The sequence below is a fragment of the Molothrus ater genome, chromosome 5 (genome assembly GCF_012460135.2).
Source record: "Molothrus ater isolate BHLD 08-10-18 breed brown headed cowbird chromosome 5, BPBGC_Mater_1.1, whole genome shotgun sequence".
Taxonomy (NCBI): Eukaryota; Metazoa; Chordata; class Aves; order Passeriformes; family Icteridae; genus Molothrus; species Molothrus ater.
The window spans coordinates 71,378,398-71,395,239 of NC_050482.2; the positions used below are offsets into that span (position 1 = coordinate 71,378,398).

Below are 16,842 nucleotides of genomic sequence, written 5' to 3' on the forward strand. Positions count from 1 at the left end.
TATTACTTACAATCTGAAGTAATCAGATTGTAACTGAACTAATGAACTACTGTGGCAAAATATCCTTCCCATTTCTTGGTGACTGCAGAAGGTCCCAGGTGTTTTAAATGGGAGCAGGTTTGTGCCATATAGAATAAATTAGTAGGAAATATTTGCAGGTCTGTGGTAGTTCCACAAACTCCCTCCATGCCTTATGCAGTAGGATAACCAGGACCTGTAATAAGATAAATAAAATAAAATAACCAGGACCTGTAATAAAAAGCCTCAAGAAGTTATTGCATGGGAACTGGAAGACAGACCTAAGGGTGCTCTGCACTGGGACCAAACATGAGGCAGTGCCAAATTAGATGCTAAACATGGATGCATCAAACCACAGAGACACCTTGTATGACTCATATCAGCAGGGTTTTCTTTCATTTTTGTTACCTGAGACATTTAGGGTTTTATTTCCTTAGCTATTTCAGACATCCCAGGGCAGCAGGTAACTGGAGTAATCATTCCTGATGACTTTTCCTTGTCAATGATCTGTGCAAATCTTAAAACATCACCATAACACAGCACTTTTTAAAAATGTATTTTTTAAAATTTATTGTTATTACAACAACACCCAGACCATATCATAAACCAATATATTGACCACCTATACTACGCAGAATAACAAATAATCCCTGCCTGAAAGGACTAATAATATCATTAAATAAATTTATGGAAAACTGGGGCCCAAAGAAGCCACAAATGCTGTCCACAGTCAGTGACACTCTGACAGAAACCATGTGAGAATTCCTAGATGAAATCTGGCATCACTTGGAGTCAAATACAAAATTCTCCCTATTTTCAGTGAAACAGGGCTGAACACATATGTTGCTGCTCCAGGGCCCTTTGCTCAGACAACTCAAACCCAGCATTTCACAAGTTTTCTTATTTCTAGTCCTTATTCTTTTGCACCAAACATATTTTCCCATACCTTGTGTTTATAAACTGATACTTTTATAATGTAAGTAGAATACAACTATGTGTAATTCTATTCATCTCTGTCCAAGTGTTCCTTACTTAAAGTAAAAAATTTTTCACAAGGATATATCCAATATTTACACTGCAATGGTTTTTTCCCAACATGTCCTTCTGTGAAATGCTATTTCACTGCTTCTTGTCCTTTATCCTGCATTTCTATTGGTTCATTTAATAAGACTGGCTTTTCAGATTTCAGTTTCTTCTTTAAAATGAGGAGAACAAGTGTGCTTGGGATGTAGGACACTCCACGTAACACTGCTGGCAGGCCGAGATAGAGCCACCTGAAATAAATTATAAGTTTCATTAAATATATGCATTTGTAAAGAAAGGCCAAAACTATTCAGCAAACATTGCTTTGTGAAGGTTACAAAGCCACTCTAAAGCTTGTGCCCTGGTGCTTTTGGGTCTCACAGAAGATGAGAATGTGAGAATGTGAGAATATGAAAAGGTAAAATGGCCTTTTACCTATCCCAATTTCAGGCAAATGATTTAGCCAGTGAAGTCAGGCACCTGGTACTCCTATGGTTTTATCCATAGGGAAAAGAGAGAGTCCTGAAAGGGCTCAGACTGCCTTGTTAAAATTTCTAATTATTCATAAGAATATCCTTACAAACCAACCTCAACACAGTATTACAAGGAATTAGTATGAGGCCATAAGTTCAACAAGATTTTTCTTTAAAAATTGCACATCAGTCCTTGAAGGACTATAAAAACATGAAGTGCAGTATTCTGGGCCAATTTCCAACTTAAGTAGCTGTATCTTTTCCATAAAATTCTTCTTTTTGAAATTCAAGTACTGTTTCAACCATTTCCTGTTCAAAGATATTGCCGTCACCCATTGAACCTTTTTCCCACATAAGCTAAGTGCTTTTCAGTATTTTTCTCATAATTCAGAGTTTTCCAAGCTTGTTCTCATGAGAGGTTATTCGTGAATATTCTGGCACCAGAACATTTCTGTTCAAAGGTTTTTCCAATGTCTGTGTAAAAGGTTGCACTTTGCAAATAAAGCCAATGCCAAAGAAAATTGTGTCATATCTCTAACACAGGAGCAGTTTGTCTGCTAGGGAGACTTAAAGTCCATAAAATTACCTCTCTATGCATGCAATAATAGAATAAGAAGGAGAAATTAAAATAAAGTAGAAAACATACCTGTATGTGACAACATCATACATCCTACATGCTCCTTCTCCACCACAAGTCATGCTACCCCACTTCAAGCAAGTGGTGTCTATCAAAGCTCCAAAATAAATGGGAGATGGAATTCCAGCTAAAAAGAATATGAGCAAAATTTCTGTGATTTCCTTCTGGTTATCAGATCCACCACAGAGCCTAAGCTGTTTGTCACCCACTCCATCTGTCCTGTCCTCTTGCAGCTCATAGCCTCATTCTCTATCTTGTGCTCCCTCTTCTTCCTACCCTCAGCCAAAGATTTTCTTCCCTGCTGCCTGTTAAAAAACATCCACATGCAGCAGCATGGACAGTGCTTCCTATTCAGAACTCAAGATTTTCTCTCATCTGTGAGGCAATGCTGCCTTCAATAAACATAAACTATAAGAGTGAAGGAATGCCAAATGGTTTTCCAGTGAGCAGCAGATGTAGTCCTGGGTCCTGCTTTCTGCAATATACAGTTAATACAGTTAATTTTCTTCTTAGCAGCTGGTACAGTGCTGTGGTTTGGATTTAATATTAGAATAATGTTGAGAACACACCAATGTTTTGGTTGCTGCTAAGGAGGGCTGACATCAAGGAGTTCTCTGTGTCTCATGCTCTGTTTGTGAGGAGCTGCAAGGGAAACCAGGGAGGGAGCATGGCCCAAACTCACCAAAGGGAAATTCTACAACCTGCAGTGTCATGTTTAGTACACAGAGTGGAGAGAAGTGGCAGGGAGGGACGGACTGCTGCTTGGGAGTGCGATGGGTATTGGTCAACAGATCACAAACAATTTTATTCTGTATCACTTTTCTTTCTTTTGTTTTATTCCTCTCTCTATTTTTCCTATTATTATTACTATATTTTACTTTCTTTCATTCTAAACTATTCTTTACTTCACCTGCATGCTCTACCTTTTTTCCAGCACTCCCCCCTATTCCATGTGGGAGGAGAATAAGTGGATGCACGGTACTTAGATCCTGACTGGGGTTAAACCAAGATACCAGCCTATTATCCATTAAAAAAATTGCAAACTGCAAGCAGTTCTACTTTGCCATGCTCTGAGAGCTATAAAAAAAAAAAAATCCTAAATGCTTCCTGATCAAAGGGACTCCACAGAAGCAATGACTGCTGTGTCATGCCCATAGCCCTGATGGGATCCTTCTCTAGCTCTAGGTCAGCCCTAACTGCTCTTCTGAAGTGTGTGAGATATTTTCTTACCAAATACTCTTGAAGCCAGCCCATGGATACCCACTCCAAATGACTTCTCTTCAGGCTTTAGAGACCTGGATGATAATTGCATTTTACACTTAATCATAGAGGTGACATTAATAAGAGATGTTTAAACTTTTTTTAAAATCAAGTTCTTCATCACATTAGGCCCAAACCACTCTAATAATGAGCTCATTACGCTCATTAGATGATGTTTGCTGAAAAGTTCCTTATCCAGGACTGCCAAATCACAAAAGGAAAAGCTACTGTCAGGGTATGGTACCAGGGCCAACACAAAGTGCAGGGTAGTTGTGCCTAAATCAACATCATAAATTATGATTTGATTAAAATGATTGATAAACTCACAGGTATCACACACCACTCAATATCCCAGTGCCCTGACTCAGGGCTCCTGCATTCATTCAGGATAAATCTGAAGCTTTATGTGGAGAAGCTGCATCAGATTATAAAGGTGACATGACACTGAACCTTAAGAGAAATGATACCATATTTCTCTGCTCTTTCTCCTTCCATATGCAAACTAAACACCTTTTAATTCCCTGGAGAATTAAAACCTCACAATAAAAAGTCTGGTACATTTCATAAGACAAGGAAATTTTACTGTACCTTATTAAGACCATGTATCCAGGCATGGCTGCTAAGGAAAAAATGAAGCTGCAGACTAATGTCAGGATTAAAAAATAATGGAGCATCTTGTCACAGCTTTCATGTCCATCACAGTGGCCCAGAGTTGCAGAGATGTTTTGAGATGAAAACCCTGAGGCTGCAACACAGGTGCAGTTTTCAAATACCTATCAAAAGAATATTTTGATCACACAGATTGTCCAAACTCACACTCTGAAGGCAAACCCATATCACTGTCTCCTGCTCTCAAACCTGTTACTCATGAGCAGCACTGCACTGAGCGTCCCTCCCAGGCTGCCAGGCATAGGTCCAGCCATCCCCAGTCTTTGGGAATAAAATTCTATAATGCCTCGTTACCTGTTTAAATCTACAGGGCAAAAGAGATTATTAAGTCTATGCTATAGACTTTCATTTTGGCTAAAATGTTCTTGGGCACTCAGGTTTCGACTTTGCAGCACCTTCAGAATAATTTTTCACTCCTTGTTAAGCATTTTATATTACTTTAGTTCTTAATAGAGAAGAATTCTCCTTCATTATATTTTTTAATTTAAACTTAAACCAATTTTCCTATACAGTTTGAAATTTATGGTGCTACTCAATGAATTTGTTTAAATCTTTTACCTTATATATTCAATGTACATGAATCTATAAGGTATAAGGTAAAAATATATTAATATATATTAAATGTACATGAATGATGTACATGATCCGCCACCCTATATTGGTATAAATATTTGCCACCTATTTTATTTCATAGTTACAATACAATAAAATGTATGCTTTACCAAACTCCTTCCAGTTCCTCTCGAGGATTTACACCCAGCAAGACAAGGTGATACATAAGTGATTCCATTGCTCCCACAAACTGGGTCCCAGATTTTAAGTGGGCAATCACAATCCACGTTGCAGCCAGCCAGGAGAGTATTTTCTGCATATGAGACCTGCTCTATTCTGAAACACATTTAGGAGATTAATAAATATTTCAGTAATGAGATACCCACAGTAACCCTGTGAAATGCTTAAGATTCTATTCTAGCTCAAGTGTTGAATCAGGACCCAATCCTACATGCTCCTGCCCTGAATCATGCCTTTTTATCTTTCTATAGGACCCTAAATTGTATTGTATTACATTAATATTGTAAATTAGGTATGAATACCCCACAGCTTTTTTCTCATCTATGGCCTGTATGTTCTTAGTTGTCCATGTCCATTTTACAGACACAAAGCACAACCTGGCCTAGTGGAAAGTGTCCCTGCCATGGGGCAGGGAGGTTGGAGATAGAGGCTCTTTAAGATCCCTTCCAACCCAAACCATTCTGTGATTCCCAATGATCAATGGCAGGTTTCAAATCAAGAAACTGCAGATAAAACATCCTCTGATAACTTGATAGTAATCAAATTCTAGTAAACCAGTGTAAGATCAAGAAGGGAATTTTTTCCTCTCTTATTCTGAAATTGCACTCACATAAGCCTGATTTGAGCAAAAATTTTTATTTTCACCTGCAGTTAAATTATTTCACTAATTGTATTAGTGAAAGAATTACTATGGACATGCAATTGCATGAGTCTTGACATGGATATCTTTTTTAATACACTTTTGTTGTTTGAAACAGGCATGACAGACTTAATGTCTAATGCAAGCAAAAAGCCTTGAGAATTTAAAACAGGGAACTGCAGTGGAGCTCCTGGCTGATACTTGACATGAAAAATCATCCTGGTGTCTTAAGACTGAAGTCCTGCTGAGTCCCAAAGAACATACCCTTGATAGGAAACTGTTAGACCAGCAACTGGTGAGGTATCACAGACAGTCCAATAGGCAGCAAAGTAGAGAAGGTATTCCAGTAAAGATACCCAAAATGCTATGCTCGCAGCCTGATAGATATTTATCTTGAATTTCTTCATGAACAAGCCTCCAGAAAAATACCCAACGCATAGAACTGGCAAGTTGTAAACACCTAGTTAAACAAGTGAAACTTCCATGTTAAAATAAAGGAGACCATCAAAGCTACTCTACTACAGGGCAGCTAGAGAGGGAGCTATATAGCTGCTGTGAGGGAAGGTTGTGTTTGGCAAAGACTCAAAGAGTGCCTGGGCCTGAATAATTTAACTACAATCAGAAATGGGTCTCTGCTAATTTCCTTTCACAGCCAAAACCTCTGCCAAAGTCAACAGCAGGTGAGAACTGCTTGGGGAGTGAGCTACATGGTAGGGCTAAAATTACCAATCAGAAAATGGCAATCTAGAGTTGTACTCTAGGTCCAACTCAAAAACAAAAACAACAACAAAAAAACCCAACCAAAACAAACAAACAAAAAACCACCCCAAAAAACAAAAACAAGCAAACAAAAAAAAAAAGAAAAAAAAAAGGAAAAAAATTATATGGTTTCAATCCAGTCTCTCCAGCTGAGAAACTCAACAGAAATGTCTGTGCACTCTAAGCATGACAGAAAGGAGGAACAGGCTTTCAGTTTTGAGATGAGATTACTGAATGTGCTCTCACATCATTCTTTGATGATTGATGCTTAAAAGAAGCAAATTTTGACTGAAAGACACGTTGGAAGTGGTTTTACACAAGCATCACATGGCTTAGTTTCATATCAGCTGAATTTTCTGAGCCAATTCAAAAGATGGGAATTAGAATAGAAAATTGTGCACAAAAAATTAGATATTTAGCAGAAAATGTATTGTCATTTAGATATGCTTTGTAATGTGATATCCCTCACCTGTAGAAGCATTTAACCTTAGTATGTATATATAAATACACATGAACATATGTATATATGTGAAAATATAGATAATTTGAATAGAGACATCACTAATTGATAGAACAAAGCAAAATGCAAACATACCAATCAAAAAGATGGCATCTGATGCAGATTTCCCAAACTGCTGTTCCAGATACTTGGGCATGAAGGATATCATGCCATCAAAGGCACTGAACTGTAGCACAGTTATGCATATAAATAACATATACACAGGGTTGTGGAACAGAGCCTTGAGGAATGGGATGAAATCTGCAAGGAAATAATGCCATGAGTTAGTGTGATGCTTTATGAAAACAGCATGTCTGTGGGGGAAAGAGGGGAACAAAAATGATCCTGAGCTGGATTGGGATAAACCTTGTGCTTTGCGAGACACCACAGGCCAAAGATTCCTCGCTTAGCCCAGGGTCCCCTCTACCCAAAGATACTCTCACACACGCACATGCACACCAGTGCAGCTGTTCCTTATTTAAAAATAATAAATCACAGTAGCAGCAGCAGCTACTGCCCCATCTTCCCTCACTTTTCTCTCATCTCATGCCCCAGAGCACTCAGCAAAACCTCTGTCCTGCAGCTGGCATCCACAGGGGTGCAAAAAAAGAGCTGTGACAAGCTGCCCCAGAGAGCTGAACTCTGGTTTGGGGGTTTGCTGCTGAGGCAGAAGAGGCCTGAAGAGACCTGTGAGCACAGTTATTCCCACCATCCTCCCAAAATCTGCATTAGCCAGTTTTCAGCCAAGTAAGCATCTGAGAAACTGATTTACACAGGTCTTTCCTCTGAGTAATGCCCATTAAGTCAGGATTTGAACCGTTAAAAAAGCCCCACAGTTCCCCTTTGTCTAATGTTCTCTGTTAATCAATGTGCTGAGCTATTGTTAAGAAACTCTGCAGATAAATTTAAGCATCTACAAAACAATGACTGGGCCTGACTGAAAGTGGGCACCACTTAGGATGGGTGTATATCTTCCAGAGCTAAGCAAGTACCTTACTAGAAGTAGATCTGTATGCAAATCTTTCAAAAATTAGTCAAGCTGCATTATTTACAGATGCAGTGACATTTTTAATCAAAGCTTCTTAAGGAAATTTTATTGTCCTTAAATTAATTTTATTTTAGGTTATTTTTAAATATAAAAATGTCAGGTTTTGACTTGAAATCCCTTAAAAAGTTGTCTGAATATGTCCTGGTTGAACAGGGGTTGGACAAGGTGACCTTCACAAGTCCCTTGCAACCACAACTATCCTGTGGAATGAAAAACTTCTACATTCAGGATATTCAGGGACAGTGAACATTGCCACCAACACAGGCAGGGAATGACCATGAAAACATCAGCTCTGAAGAGACCCTGTGAAATAGAAGTTTCCTTGAGCCAGGTCTCATAAGCTCTTGGAGATCTATTTCACACCCAAGATAGCTCAGCTACCTTAGAAGGCATAAAATCAGCAGGATGGCTTCTGTGTTAGTGTTGGAAACAGAAAAGTTTTAATGAAAGGCAAAATAACAAACTCTTTAGAGAGAAAACTGATCTAGGTGCAAGAGGCCCTTCTGCCCTTGGTAAATTGCTTTAGCAAGACTTTTTAGCTCTTATCCAATTAGCTATCTTTAAGTTTGAAGTGAAGTCTTCTAAGTCCTATGAGATGCCTTTTTTACTTAATTAAGAAGATAAACTTCTAGACTTATTTCTTTTTTAAGGAGACAAAAGATAGTTTTGTCACTTTGTCAACAAAGAGCACATTCTATAACCCTAGGAGCACTAAAGAGCCACACCTGAGCTGGCAGAACAGTATTTTATTCATTAGTTCATTTTAGGCTAGGTGACAGCAGAAAGAGATGCTCTGTTTATCAAGATGAAGCTGCAATATCAGCCAAGACCTAAGGATTCACTCTGGGTGTGGTGAATCTGCAGGACCCAGCTGGAAACAGCACAGAGAGGGAGCTGCCACTTGGAATTTACTTGCTGAAAATTTCTGAGGTCCTGTCAGAGGGCCCTGAGCAGGACAGGCTGCTCTGAAGATCATAGCCTTTGACATAGTTTATTCACTTACATTTCCAACCAGGAAATGTAGGAAGGATTTTTTTCCTTTAAATAAGGAAGGAAAAAAACATGCTCCTACAAGAACATAGATTTGAAAGACCCCAGATGTGAAAGTTGCCAGGTGAATAATTGTGAGTGGAATACATCTTTGTTGAGCAGTAATTAAATGTTTATGAGACACTTAAGCACCTGTCAATTCCCTTTTAGGGATTTCAGCTGGACTCAAGAAATGCACAAGATTTTTGTTGGGCTTCTGCTTTTCTGCCCAGTGAATGTGGGGTACAAACAATCAATATCTGCACCTCATGCCCAGCTCACTGAGCTGTAATATTCCTACCCAGATTTCAGAGCTTCAGCCCTCTCTTGGGAAGAAGAGATCTACATACACCAGAATTGCAGGAGGGGAAAAGGAAGGATCCAGATCCCAGATCTAGGAAATCAGCTTTCTTCCTCTGCAAGGAGCCATTCTAAAATCCTGCACAAATCCCTTGAACTACACAGACATCAAAACAGAGCAGGCACTGCATATCTTGGACCCACCTTTAATTACAAAGTACACAGAGTTCACACCTTAGGACTAAAGTTAGAAGGGAATAAAATGCAATACAACTTGCCTTTAGCAATTTCATACATGGTCTGTTTGGTTTCATTCTTTTCATTTTCTTGCAATGGTGTTGCAGTTTTTTCACTTGTCTCCTCAGGTTCATTGGTTTCACCTTCCTTCACAAGGGACTTGGGCAAGAACCAGAATGGAATTGCCACCAGGAGATTGAGCAGTGCACAGATCAAAATGCCCAGCCACCAGGCTCCAACCCAGCGGGCATCAGTGGCTGCTATAGTTATCTCATCTGGAATAAAGCACAAAAACAGACCTCTTGATCACTTCAGAAACATTCTTTGCTGTCATTTTGGGCTTTCCCAGTCACCTCTGACATAAAAGCATTTTAATGATTCTTAAAATGAGGCTCATGAGGGAGCATATGCTCCAGTTTTCTTTTCTAATGTTGCTAATTTTCTGGCAAATTTCAGTGGCTTGTATCAAGTTAATTCCAGTCCTTTCCTCTGTTAAGCCAGATGACACAATTTTTCATCAAATAATTTGTAAGCAGATTGATTTATGTATCTATAAACTGAATATTATACACAGATCTTCCATTCTAAAATAAACACCAATGAACTCAGGTGGGATTAACCCATATTAGCAAGAAAACATCTTTTAGCTCTGAAAAATTCACCAACTACAGACTTAAAAATAAGGTTTATATGTTCACCCATTACCTGCACCTACTGATCCAATGTCAACAAACAGCTCTGCACAGAATGAAGCCAACAGCAAACCAAGGAAGGGGCCAATTACAGTCGCTGTATGTAGACATGCTAGAGTGGGAAAAAGAGAAAACATTCTAAATTAGAACCCAGTCACAATTATCTTCTTGGATTTGTTACATATGGCTAGGACAGCTCTACTGGAAAAGCAGTTGCACCTAAAAATGGCCTGAAAAATTCCAACAGGTTTCTCTCTGGTTAAATTACAAGTTCTAAAATACTATTGTTTTGATAAGGCAATCATTAATTTTCTGCATTCCTTTATTGGGCTGAAGGGCATCACAATAATCCTTTATTTTGCTTTTGTTTGTCTGTGTGTTTGGAGAAGGGGAATTACCACAACAGGGTGGATTTACCCAGGTAGAAAGGTGAATTCTCTGTTTTGGCAAAATCCTCCAAATAGGAAATTCCCAAAGGCATGATGGGAGTTTCACCCATTCCTCTCACAATGTTTCCAACCATCACAAAAATCCACAGCAGGGACCCAGGCTCCTGTTCACATTCTGTGGATAAAACAAAAAAAATAAGAATGAATGTTTTAGTCCCGACTATTAATGAAAATCTAGAGACAAAGAATTCACCAATAGCTTAAGCTTTGGTGGGTAAGCCTGTCCTATAAAAAGAAAAGATGAATAACTGGTCACAATACTTTTTTACTTCCTTTTTCTCCTTGAACTGGGATTTCTTCATCCCATAGTCGGCTTCAGATTCCTCTGCTCTCTCCCCCTTTTTCATGCTGAGATTTCTCAGTGCAAATTCATTAACCAATAAAAACCAGCTTTGTTAGCAGCAGCTGCTGCCTTTCTGGGTGTCTGACCACCGATGAAACCCAGATCTCCTGGTTTAATTATAAATTGCTGCCACCAAACACAGGTGAAGCAATCCACATGCATATGGGGTCACATTCAGTCCAGTTTTCCCTTCGCACAGGAAATGGACTCAGATATATTAATATCACAGCCTTGCTTGTCCATAAACCAATAAAGAAACAATCATCTTACCCAAGTATATCCAAAGACATGAGGATTTTGGGGTCTATGTACATATTGAGTGGCTGTACATCATTTAATTGAAAATTATTTAATAAAGAAACAATCTTCTTACCCAAGCATATTCACAAGCATGAGGGTCTTTGGGATGTATGTGCCTGTACATCACTTAGATGAAAATTATTTAATAAACAATCACCTTACCCAAGTATAGTCACAGGCATGAGGATTTTTGGGTTCTATGTGCATATTCAGTGGCTGTACATCATTTAGAGGAAAATTATTTAATAAACAATCACCATTATTTAATAAACAAGTGATTGCTAATAAAAACAAAAATCCATTTATTTAGACACTATAGACATAGAAAAAACCATTAACAGACATAGGAAAAGTCCTACCTGTTGATGGTTCCTCTGTAGGCAAAGAGGACAAGTTGTGATTAACAAGGCACAGAGGCATCACTGAAGCATTTTCCCTTTGTGAAATGCTGCTTTCAATGTGATACCTGTTGGGAAGAAAGGAAAGAAAGCAAGTACAGGTCAAGAAGATATTCATAAGAACCATCTCATTTGTCTGTGCTGGAGTCATGGAGCTACCTATAAGAGTAGGTAGCCAGAGCCATTCCACACTGGACACAAGATTGAAGCATCAAGAAGCACCTTGCTGATTAAAGCCTACACAAGCTTACTTTTTTTTTTTTTTAAGCGAAGCAAAAAATCATTTCAAAGGAGCTGAACGATCATTATGGTCAGTACTAAATTTGCTTTTAGCTATTCTTTTAGTCAGAACAGGTAGACAACATATCTGCACTGTGGACATAGAAATCAATTTGGCAGTGAAAATAGCTTGAGAAACATCTATTTCTTATCCTATGGTAGGTGTCTTTCTCTGAATAAATTCCTAGAAGTGTGGAGAAGACAGAGACCCAATTTTCACTCTGCATCATTCAGGTTAAAAAAGATTTACATAACAGGGTCATTTTGTTGTGTCAGGTTGTGATGATTGATAATACTTAATTTCATTCTTGCCAACACAGTGACCAGGTATGATCTCTCATCCAGGTTCCAGACCAAGAGATCTTTAAAAATCACAATTTCTATTGCCCATCCAAGCAGATAAGAGCTAGTAGTGTAAAGGGACAGCATCACAGCTGTTACCTGGGAGAGCCATGCAAGGGGGAGCAAAAGGATGAAGGCAAAGGCAGGTGCCCAGCAGAAGGGTGACTCTCCTCAGGAGGTGGTGACTGACTTTTAGAGCCATCTCATGAGCAAACCCTAAGAATCTGCAATGATCAGACTGAATCCATGCTTAGCAATATCTCTCCTCACAAGCAGCACCCTCAGTGGAAGGATGAAAGGGTTAATGCCAGCAAGGACCACAGAAGCTGCTGTGAGTTAAGCACAACACTCACCTCCCAAACAGAAAATGAGGAAGTGATATCAAAAGACATCCAAAGGACAGAACTGTGCAGCCCAAAGCAATTATTCTGGGTCTGTGAAGCTTTGCTCCAAAGTAACTCACAAATGCTATCAGCAGCAAGTTACCTGCAAAGAGAACCTGGGTCACCATCTGCAAACCAAGGCATCCCATAATAGTTACAAACCTGAGCATGTCTTGTGAGCTTCTGTTTCTTTTTTTGTCTTTAAAAAGTGTCACTAGACAGGGAACTGCCTACATGGTGCAGTAATTCCCTGCTATGATCTTTTTTTGGAAGAGTTACATCACATGAAAAGAACATGAGAATAAAAGGCAGGATGGTAAAGAGATGACAGTGAGAGAGATTTTTGAATGCACCTTTATAGAGAGAAATTTCCCACTACTTGGCATAGAGACCAAGGCCCAGGGACTGCAGAATAATATGGGAATATTATTAGGAATATTCCCCTAGGATACTTTGTTTGGTGATGTGTAGGAAAATACAGAAGTCTATATCATAATGTTTTTGTAGTGAAAATAATAAACACAAGAGGACCATCATACAAAAAAAAAAAAGGAATAATAATTTAATATTAATTTTATTAATTGCTTAATAATAAGAAAACACAGGTTTTTATACCTAGTACCATTTAAAAACAAAAATGCACTAAAAATCTTCATTTTCCTCACCTCCACTTTCACTCAGAAGCAGTTGATTTTCTCCATTTATTGCTATGCAACTAAGAAAAGAATCAAGCTTCATGTTATGAATCAGGCCCTATAAAAATAGCAATTTAATAATTTTACACCTACTAATTTTATGATCTTTTTGTCAGAAGAACAAAATCATGTCTCTGAGTGATGAGCATCATGCTCTGAAAGAAAATAATGCCTTTTTTATGTATCATTTCTAAACAGGCTGTGCTGAATCAGTGGCTTCAATGACACAAAGATAAACATTTAAGTTTATCACTGGACAATAAAATTTACTGACAGGCAAGGTAAGGAGCACTAAAAGTAGAACTGGAAATTTTCTTTGCAAGGACAGTTGTACAGGTACAAAAACTTAAAATATTATTGAGTTTAGATAAGGATTCACAGCCCACTCCAACCAAGTTTAATTAAAGGAACTACAAAATTCTAAATATGACCTTAAATACAAACAAAGTTTACATAGTTGGTTTGTTTTTTGTATTGAATATTTCTGAGGAAAACATCTCATAAACTAGCTCTGTTTTGTCAGTTGCTCTGTCATATCTTATGATAGTGCAGACATTAGCTGAACCAGTTTTTAAACATAAATTTTCCTATTCTAGTGGTCCTACTCATTTCCAAGATATGAAATGGTTACATATCAGCTCAAAACAATGACAGAGTTGGCCACTATTGTCACACAGAGTAATTGAGAGCAGATGAGGAACACTAAGACATGCTCAGACCACATATCACATTTTCAAAGAATCAGAATATCAAAATGAGAGATTACCAATTTCAAAACTTCCATTAATGATGCCCACTAAAGAAGCTGGGATATTAAATTGTTTCTCTATCTGTGTGTACATGCTGTTCATGTAAGCACCCGACATGGTTTTCCCAAGGAAGGCAAGTGACAGTGCCAGCAGAAATACCTAGGAAGGGAAGGGAAGGGAAGAATGCATAAACCATTCAAAATTACATATTTATGAATATTTCTTGGTTATTTCCTCCAGTGAAGGTGTGCTTCCAATTAAAAAAGTGAGCATGTATGTATGATGTATGTGTAAATCCCATCATCTATTCCTTTCTAGAGTTATGGCTTTGCCAAACAAACACACAAAAAAAACCCCGAACCCAAAACAAAACACACCAAAAAAAAAAAAAAAAAAACAAACCCAAAAAAAAAAAAAAACCAAACCAAACAAACGTTGCTCTTCATCTTCTCTAATTGACCAAGACTGCCTTCAGAAACCCCAGGTCCCATTTAGCCGGCCAAGGCAGCAGTGCCTGCTGCAAGGTTGCCACCTGCAGGACCTTCCCACCCCCTGTTCACCCAAATGACAAATTGCTTGCAGAACTGAGATCCTTTCCTTTGGCAGAATGACTCCATCCAGGATCTGCTCTCCCATCTCAGCAGAGATCACGAGGCCAGAACAAGTAATTTCAACCAAAAGGAGTAAATAATATGTCCTTTTTACAAGAAAATTAGTAGCAACTGACAGCTAAAAGGTTAAACTTAATAAGTGCAGCAGTATTCAAATCCTTTTTCACTTCAGGCTTCTTTATAATCAGCATTTATGAAATGAAATCAATATTATTTTTAAACACATCTGCTGCAAAAGCTAAAAAGCAAAAGAAATACGTTTGGGTTTTTAATTACTATTTTTAAAAATTTATTTTACAAGATCTTCTAGCATTTCTTGACAACTTGAATTACCATTCAAGATCAACAGGCAGTTTTTCTGCCACATCCCAGTCAATAAAGCTCATTTCACAACTTTAAGAAGGAAGGGTAAATGTGTTCGACTGGAGGGTTATACAAAGTCAGTGGTGAAGCTTCAAAGCAGCAATCAATCAATACCTCCAACATATCACAGAGTGGAAAGTTCAGGGAGAGCAAAAACCAGCACAGCTGTTTACAAACTTTTATAAGGGCATTAAGAGTAAAAAAGAACAGCTAATCTATTAATTTAATCTAAGCTGTAACTCCTACCAAAATACTGTAAATACAAGTAATTACAATTGTATTTTCCTACAAAATTGCTACGATTTTGTTGTACCTTCAGCTTGGAAATGCAGCAGAATTTGTCCTCTGCACGTGGCTTCTCGGGCTCCTTCATGTTGCCTTTTTTAATTGACACTGGTGTCTGTTTCTGAGTCTGTCAGCCATCCCATTACAGTGTTGAAAAAAGATGAGAGACAAGAACAAAAGTTTTTGTCCTATGTTTGCAAAAATATGATATTCTTTCTAAGAGATTTGATATTTCAGCATTTTCCTTCAATAATTGCAAACTGGATTGCAACAAAGCCTAGCAGCTGATGGATTTTATTCTAAATTAAGTAACTTGGTTAGAGACATTAATCTCTTGGCATTAAAATTAGATGAAAACAAAATCAAACCAAAACCACCAGACCAACTCGAGCTCTAAATGTACACAAAACAGACTGAATTCTTCTTCCCCTCCCAAGATTGTCAAAAATGTTCCTCTTTATTTATCTGCCTACTTTTGCTTATCTCCATTTCAACTTGATGATTAGAGTGTCTCACAATGCTAAGCTGCCTGCTCTCTTAACATTTTACATGTATTCCTAAAGTGTGTTCAAAGAAGGAGCAATATATTCCAGGGATTGGATATACTGACCTGTAAAGGCCCCGAGACATCTGAGGGTTTGCACAATGAATCAAAATTTTATTCTATTCATTCCAAGGGCTCCTACAGAGACTCCATTAAATAAAGTTATGCAATACAGTTCCCTGGGGCCTGATGGAGAAAGGTGAAAAAACGAGGGCAAGGCAGAGCCCTACCTGATAGGCAGGATGGCCACAGGTGAATTTCCTCTTTTTGGTCTGGGGTACACTTCTCAAGGGATCCTGCAGCACCTGCTCTGCTCTGTGCTTTCCCCCTCATGGGTCCAATGATGGGGAGAAGCTTGACCTGCCCACCAACAGGACTCAGCTGCCTTTCAAATTCTTCACCTCAGCACCCTCCTGGCCAATCTCTCCAAACATTCATTTCTACAACAATGTTAATCCTCTCAAATGTGTTTCCTAACTAACTTGATTCCTAGCAAGTCCACAGGCATTAACTCCTTCTGTAGCTGCCTTCTCACTTTCAGCTTTTAAAAGCACAATGCATTATTACAGCATTCCTGGAAATACCTTACAATTAGCTGTAGGTGCTCAGTACTCAGACAATTATCTGTGATAGATACAGAGATTTTATCTCTGCTTTGCTCACAGATACTTCTACAAATTGTGTACAATTATCTGTGATAGATACAGAGATTTTATTTCTGCTTTGCTCACAGATACTTCTACAAACTGTCTTCAATCACAGGACTAAACTGTGCTATTACAGTTTTTTTTGGTTGGTTTTTTTTTGTTGTTTTTTTGTTTGTTTGTTTGTTTGGTTTTGGTTTTTTTGCAATTTGAAATAAAATTTATATCCCAGGGAATCATTTATACTTTATCTAAATACTGCTTTTCTCTGAAGCCCACCAGCAATACCAAAAGCAATACCAAAACATGACAGCAATACCCTGTATTTGTCCTCTTCTAGGAGCTAGCAAAGGGATTCTTTCCCTTTCTGTACAAGTTTCA

General features: G+C 38.3%; 1 protein-coding gene across 3 annotated transcripts in view; it reads right to left on the bottom strand.

Annotated features, from left to right (window-relative positions):
• Positions 1-571: 571 nt before the first annotated feature.
• Positions 572-16,842, bottom strand: part of LOC118698408 (solute carrier organic anion transporter family member 1A2-like) — a 31,882-nt gene continuing 15,611 nt past the window's right edge. For 2 of the 3 annotated variants that reach the window (XM_054514975.1, XM_036401661.2), the window contains 14 exons: positions 15,302-15,400; positions 14,032-14,173; positions 12,541-12,673; positions 11,528-11,634; positions 10,494-10,640; positions 10,090-10,188; positions 9,426-9,659; positions 6,867-7,031; positions 5,777-5,972; positions 4,803-4,968; positions 4,000-4,184; positions 3,382-3,446; positions 2,161-2,278; positions 572-1,292 (listed from right to left, as the gene is read on the bottom strand). In XM_054514975.1, coding sequence (XP_054370950.1) covers positions 1,133-1,292; positions 2,161-2,278; positions 3,382-3,446; positions 4,000-4,184; positions 4,803-4,968; positions 5,777-5,972; positions 6,867-7,031; positions 9,426-9,659; positions 10,090-10,188; positions 10,494-10,640; positions 11,528-11,634; positions 12,541-12,673; positions 14,032-14,173; positions 15,302-15,400 — 2,016 coding nt within the window. In that variant the 3' untranslated portion in view covers positions 572-1,132. Of the gene's footprint in view, positions 1,293-2,160; positions 2,279-3,381; positions 3,447-3,999; positions 4,185-4,802; positions 4,969-5,776; positions 5,973-6,866; positions 7,032-9,425; positions 9,660-10,089; positions 10,189-10,493; positions 10,641-11,527; positions 11,635-12,540; positions 12,674-14,031; positions 14,174-15,301; positions 15,401-16,047; positions 16,116-16,842 lie in introns of those variants that run through there. The other variant, XM_036401662.2, reaches the window with a different exon arrangement.